This window comes from Hibiscus syriacus, unplaced genomic scaffold (assembly GCF_006381635.1).
Source record: "Hibiscus syriacus cultivar Baekdansim isolate YM2019G1 unplaced genomic scaffold, ASM638163v2 tig00110482_pilon, whole genome shotgun sequence".
NCBI lineage: Eukaryota > Viridiplantae > Streptophyta > Magnoliopsida > Malvales > Malvaceae > Hibiscus > Hibiscus syriacus.
The window spans coordinates 2,138,201-2,145,058 of record NW_024062758.1 but is presented as its reverse complement, the minus strand read 5'-3'; the positions used below and the strand labels follow the sequence as shown (position 1 = coordinate 2,145,058).

General features: G+C 28.9%; 1 protein-coding gene across 1 annotated transcript; it reads right to left on the bottom strand.

Moving 5' to 3' along the window:
• Positions 1–875: 875 nt before the first annotated feature.
• Positions 876–1,475, bottom strand: LOC120128732 (cyclin-dependent protein kinase inhibitor SMR1-like). Its single transcript, XM_039146362.1, has one exon. It carries the CDS (start codon positions 1,397–1,399, stop codon positions 1,061–1,063), a length of 339 nt encoding a protein of 112 aa, XP_039002293.1. The 5' UTR covers positions 1,400–1,475; the 3' UTR covers positions 876–1,060.
• Positions 1,476–6,858: the final 5,383 nt, after the last annotated feature.

Here is a 6,858-nt window from a genome sequence, read left to right as displayed (position 1 = left end):
GTACTTATAGATTTTTTTTTTAAATATTGGTTAATAATTTTTAGTAATGACGGATTCATTAAATAGTGAGGATGGACACTAAAATTTGATTTTTTAACAATTATTTATTTTATTAATTGTACTTACCTTAAAATTTTATATATATATATATATATATATATATATATATATATATGCTTACTCTAATTTTTTAAAATTCGTAATTAATTTTTTTCCAAATTAATTTGGCATGAAACATAACAATTGATGGTTGACTTGTGGTGCCTGAAAGTAGTTTGAATTGTCAATAAAAATCCTAGGTAAAACATAAACTTTTGTCTCAACATGAAATTAAAAACTCCATAAAAAGACAAATTTAATATAAATAAATCAATTTTATTTTCAAATACATGAAACCAATGATCTATTATCCAAAGAGACAAGACAATGGGATATGCACAAAGCACATTGCAGCATTACCGCTTTCTATCACTTTCTCGAGAAAAAATCATCTCCGAAAATTTCAAATCTAATAAATTGTGGCAGATCCCAAAGCCGCCTTAATTACTTCAAAAGTTTCCCACATGCCAAACGCCCCCCAAAAACAACCCATACAAATCAAGGAAGATCAACCATCTCCAACCAGACAACTAAACAAAATAATAATAATAATAATTTCTATTCTATTCATCACTAACCATGATTTTAAAAACTGGATTAAAAGATAACATACACTCTTACAATATATATGTTAGAGAAAATAAACACATATCCCTTAGTTTTTTTCCTTCTTAAAAAAGGTTTCGGATTCAATTTTGAAAGAAGAAGATGCAATACAATATATATCCATAAATTCAAATTGGAAACTAAAGCAATATAAATGAAATTATTTAACATGTCTAGATCGGATCCATAAAACCAAACCGAACAAAAAGTTGTCTGAATATTACAGACTTATATGAACTTTTTTTAAATCAAGCGATAGATTCGCGTGTAATTTCAATTCAATACATACAAAAAGAAATTAAAAAAAAATACATGTAAAAAACCCAAAAATAAACAAAATATATATAAAATAAATTCATGTACGTGGGCACCTTCTTTTAGAGACGGGATCATGGAAACCAGATTCGAAAAACGCATCGACTTCATCTCTGTTAAGGATATCGAAGAACTGGAATTCAGACAGCTTCCGTTTACACGACACATATGTTTTCCTATGTTTCCTAGGTGCTCCCGGACATGAAAAAACCGCCGGAATCTTGTTTTCTTCCGATGTGGGCGTTGAACACTCGCTGGCAGTGTTGTTGCTATTGTTTTCTTGCTGAATTTCGAGTCCAGTTTGATCGGAAGATTGAATGTTGAGTTTGGGTAATTTTGCTTTAGCCAAGTCATGGAGTAATCCAAGATCTGTAGACATAATTGTTGAAAAAACCAGAAAGAGAGAGAGGAAGAAGAAGAAGAAGACGTGAAAATGAAGGAAAGAGAAAGGCTGAGGGATTAGAGAGTGTGGGATCCTTTTATATTCTTCTCCTAAGGATTTACCGTTTATTTTTTCAAATCTCTTTTTATTTTATTTTAATAACAATGATGTTGAATTTTCTTTTGGGAGTGGAAAACTTTGAGTTTAAGCTGCCTTGAGTTGGTCGCTTTCTTAGGCTTTTTTACTTCATTTTCTTTTAGCTTTGTTGCTTGTGCAGCTATGAAGAGGAAGATTTTAAAACAATACTAAGCTCATTCTCTTAAAAAAATTCAATAAATGCATCAAATTCTTTTTTACCAACAAAATTCTAGGCTATAAATTCATTAAAAGAAAAGGCTTAACCTTATATCTATACGCCTCACGTATTTCACGATGAGTACTATATTCTTTATGAGGTGTTCTCATGAATTTGTGTCTAATCCCTATATGTATTTTCTTATTATTATTGTTCTGATTTTTAACCACATAAATTACAAATTGTGAAACACATAATAGATAAATTAGTAGGTTAAGTTTTCAAATTCAAGTAATTAAAGTTATCAATTTCAAATAGAATGAAAGCATCATAATATTAAATTTGAATACGTAAATATTATAATAACATGCACATTCAATATGAGGTAATGGATTCATATAAAAAAGACAACTGTTATATAATAAGCTATAATAAGGATACGAAACTATATGTTAAAATTTTGAAGATACAATGGCGATGAATTTGAATAAAATGAAGAAAAAACAACTTTTGTATTGTAAATTTGATTAATTATATTACAATTAAAATATAATTCTTATTATTTAAAATTTTTCTAAGAAAAAAGAAAATATCGAGTTTTGAAATGATAAATAGCGTTTAAAATTTTTATTTCATTTTGAGTTTAATTTATAAAAGGTAAACAACTTGCAATTTCGTTTTCAATCAATCAAGAGTTCAAAAGAGTTTGAAATTAGAAGCGAAATTCAAATTTATGATATTTTGAGTTGGCTCAATAAACTCAACCTTAATGATGTTTCAGGTTTTTTTTTTTGACAAATTAATGATGGTTCAGTTAAAATATGCTCTTCGAGGTTGTGTTTTTATTTTCCAGCAACCTTGCAAGAAAATCCTTAAACGGACACGTGTCAACCTATCATAACGGCTAACGTATGAGTCTAGACACAGACAATAAAACCCCACTTTTTTTTTTCTTTTTTTTATTATTTTGTTTCGCTTTAGGGGATTCCAATTCTAACGTAGGAACGTAAAACTTACGTCGAAGACAAAAGTTGATAACTATACCATCCTCTGTACTTACCCACGCTCTTTCATGGAGCGTGTTCTTCAACTTTTTTTATTTTTTATGGCTTAATATCAAAATAAGTGTCCAAACTATATCATTTTTTCAAAATAGGTGTATAATCTATTTTTTTGACACAACCAAGTGTCTAATGTTACAAATGTTACCCATTTAGGTGTCCAGGCTGTTAACGACACTAATTTCTCCCGTTAAATGACACATGTCACAATTTGGTGATTTTAATTTTTTTAAATATTAAAAATATTATGACATTTATAAAAAAACACTAACTTTTCTTATATTATAAAATAACCCCAAAATCTCAAATCTTAACATTAATATGCCGCTGCCGCACCGCCACTGACATAGTCTCTGTCATCCTCCTACTCATTCGTCGTCGTAGTTTCTGTCGACTGGCCGTTGAAATTGTGTGGGATCACGATTTTCATCCGTGGGTTCGAAGGGTATAAAACGTTGATTCATTGTCGATCGGTCACGATTTCATAGGGTTTTCAAAGTTTTGAGTTTATTTCAAAATTTGTGTTTTCTTTTTTTAAAATATATAATTTTAATTTTAAATAAAATATTTAAAATTACCAGGTTGTGACACGTATCATTTAACGAGGAAATTAACACCATTGACTGCCTGAGCATCTAAATATGTAACGTTTGTGACATTAGGTATTGAGATGAATCAAAAAAATAGTTTAAGCACCTATTTGAGAAAATATGTATAGTTTGGGTACTTATTTTGATATTAATCTTTTTTATCTTAAAATATTTTCTTCCCTTTTCTTTTTAAAAATTTATGAAAAACCTTATTTTTGTTTCGTGTTTGATATTAGAATTCGGAAGTCATGTATATTTTTAATAGTTTTTTAATAGTTTCGGGTGATTATAAGGTAATATTTATTTATATTTTTTTTGAAATATTATAAATATACCCTTAAGACGTAATTATTTAAACTCATGAAAAAACAACACTTTTTTTAATGAATAAGACCATCCAATAAGTTCATGAATTAATTAATGATCGAAATTAAGAATTAAAATAAGTTATTTGTTACTCCATTTGAAGTTAAGTAATTTTTTTTAACTTTCTTTATTTAATATAATATGTAGTTACAAAATATAGATTGAATTTTAATTTAGTTGATACAGATTGTAAATTTTAATATGTTTAAATTCAGTTATATTTAATTTAAGGGTTTAATAAAATTATAGATGGTTTAAATACTTTATAAAAAAACATTAGATTATTATTTCAAACCATCGCATCTATATTTAATAGGAGCGGAACGAGAAAAATTATTTTGAGGTGTTAAATGTGTATGGAATATTTTTACGTTTAAGAGCGTCAATATTATTTTAAAATTGTGTTAGTTTTGATTTTAAAAATATTTTTATATCAAGTTTATATTAAAAATGTTTTTTTAAAATGACACCCCTTATTATATGCCAATTTAATTTTCCTGATGGAATTCGTAAGGTTTACAATGAAATTATATCATTATTGATAAATCCACCTTACTTCTTTAAAACTCTTAATCATCATTTAAATCCATAATAGGAAACCGATAGATATAAAACAGTACTGTCCATCATTTTCCCGACTTTTTGTGTGTAAAAAGAAAAGAAAAAAACACTCACTAACATGAAATTTAGTTCATAATTTCTTAAGCAATTGATAATGAAGTGAGATATCTAAAAATTATAATAATTTTTTGATAGATTAGAATAATGGAAAATTTTAAAATATCTGGTCCGTTAAAGCAAAGGGATATCTGGGATGCAATCCGAAACAAAGGGGATAAAGTATCCTGACACAAGCCAATCTAGTTCCCAATGCACATTCCAAAATACAGCTTGATCACTTGGATGGCACTGCTAAACAAACTCCCTACTAGAGACAGATTACTTAAAATGGGAATTAACTCTAAAGATACTTGTGTTAACTGCAACACCGGGCAGGAGACAAGAAGCCATATTTTTTCTCAATGTCCTTTTGCTGTTCGACTTTGGAATTCAATATTGTTGCTCAACGGTTTGAAGAATGCTCTATTAACATGGGACAGTATGGTCGCTCGGGCTACCTCAACATGGAAAGGTAAATCACTTCTCACCACTATCTTGAAGATCTCTTGGACTGCATATATTTACTTTTTGTGGGAAGAAAGGAACCGCAGAATTTTTCAAGGTCGACATAGAACTATCGAAGACATGCTGAAGGTCGTTAAAGAAGCAATGGGAATCCAACTAAAGGGTGGAAATATTAATAGAATTGATAGTACCAATGAAAACCTTTGTAATGCTTGGGGAATTGTCTAACCAATCTGATTTCGTTTTACAAGTAGGTTGTTCTTAGTCCATTTTGTTAAAGATTGGTTGTTTGTTTTGTAACAATTCTTTGTTCCTTGGATAATAAAAATTTTGATTTATCAAAAAAAAATTAAATATAATTATAGGACCGGAGATAAAGGAGTAGGTTTTTTTAAATTATGGTGGCTCCTCTGTCTGTATAGCATAGGATGCCATATTAGAGCCTGGAATACTCTTATCTGACCCGATCTCTTGCCTCATTGTTTTAATGGGATTTATTTATTGGATTTGGTTTCACCAAATACCAACTCATAGTCACCAAAGAAAATGAATCTTTCCACGTGAAATCTGTCTGTTTCTGCTGAGTCCAAATCATCATCACCTGCATGTTTTTCACCGCTTAAACCCCTTTGCTTTTCCATCTCTCTTTTTAAAAAGGATTTATTTATTGGATTATATTCCCCTATAATAAACAAACAAAACCCTTCTTTAATCCAATACTAACCCACTTTAAAATCTGCTGAGCTAGTCATTTTTTAATAATGCACGTCGCTTTTACTGGTTTTCTTAGTAATTTTGTTTTTCTAAAACAATCATTTTTACCTAGAATTCTGGGGAATATGTATATTTTTATTATACAAAACCCTAATGATGTGAAAGTCAATGGATGAAAACTCTTTTATGAGGTTCTGTGTGAACTGATAAAACCAGACAACAACGTTCCAAACATTCAACTTTATTCCTTGTGTCAAATCTTGTTTAAGAATTCATCTTTTTTTTCCCAAGCTTTTTCTTTCTTTTTTATATTCTTTTCTTCTTCCTTTCTCCAAGGAGATTTCACAACAAGCCTTGTTTTAAGGTTCCTTCCGATGTAATCTTTATCGTTAATTAGTAATAATAAATGAATAAATTAATAAACTATGGAAGAGTATTAAAGGAAATATTTCTATACTTTGAAGTGTTAAACGGAGCGTCTCTTTAGAGGTTTTAGATTCGAACGAGGGCATCCCAATCCGTTTATATTGTTCTTTCATGTCTTTAACCTGCATCTTATATGTGTTGGTAACCAGATGAAAACTGATTTTTATGAGATTTTTGAATTACACATAATCCCAGTCCAACGGCAAAGACCAAAACTAATGAAAATGGTTAAATGGAAAAACCAAGAATCGGTTGATGTAAATTACAGCAGCTTTTATGAACGGGCATGGACTGTTGCAACGCTGTAACATTTATGGATTTTGGTTTCCGTTTTTTAACTGTATCTGTCCCGTTAGTTTAAATATAATATTAGATTAGTTTGCTAAATATATATATAAGGTTCGATAATCAATTATATGATATAAGAAAATTCACTCAACCCTCAAAAATAAAATTCACTTAAACATTGGATGATATAAATAAAAATAACAAATTTATATAAACATATTTTTAATAGTTTGAAATTATTATAAAGAAATATATGTTCGGAATTCCTTTTAACTTATTGACAACACACACAACTTGCAAGCATAACTACTCGAACCTAGGATCTCTAGAAAAATAATAGTCTCTTTTATTACCAAAGTCACTTAATGAGTTCATCATAAATATAATTATGACGTGTACTTGTATAATAAAATGAAATCTTAATATAAAATTTTAAACTTGTTATGCTATAAACTTATATAAATAACAAGTTAAGAACACATTAGTTTAACCTAAAACAAAGTCAATCGCTTTCTCCAATAAGCCAAGTAGTATTTGTTTATTAGGGGTCATAAGAGCAGAGAGGCAAATAAAGTATCAAGTGAAGTAAAT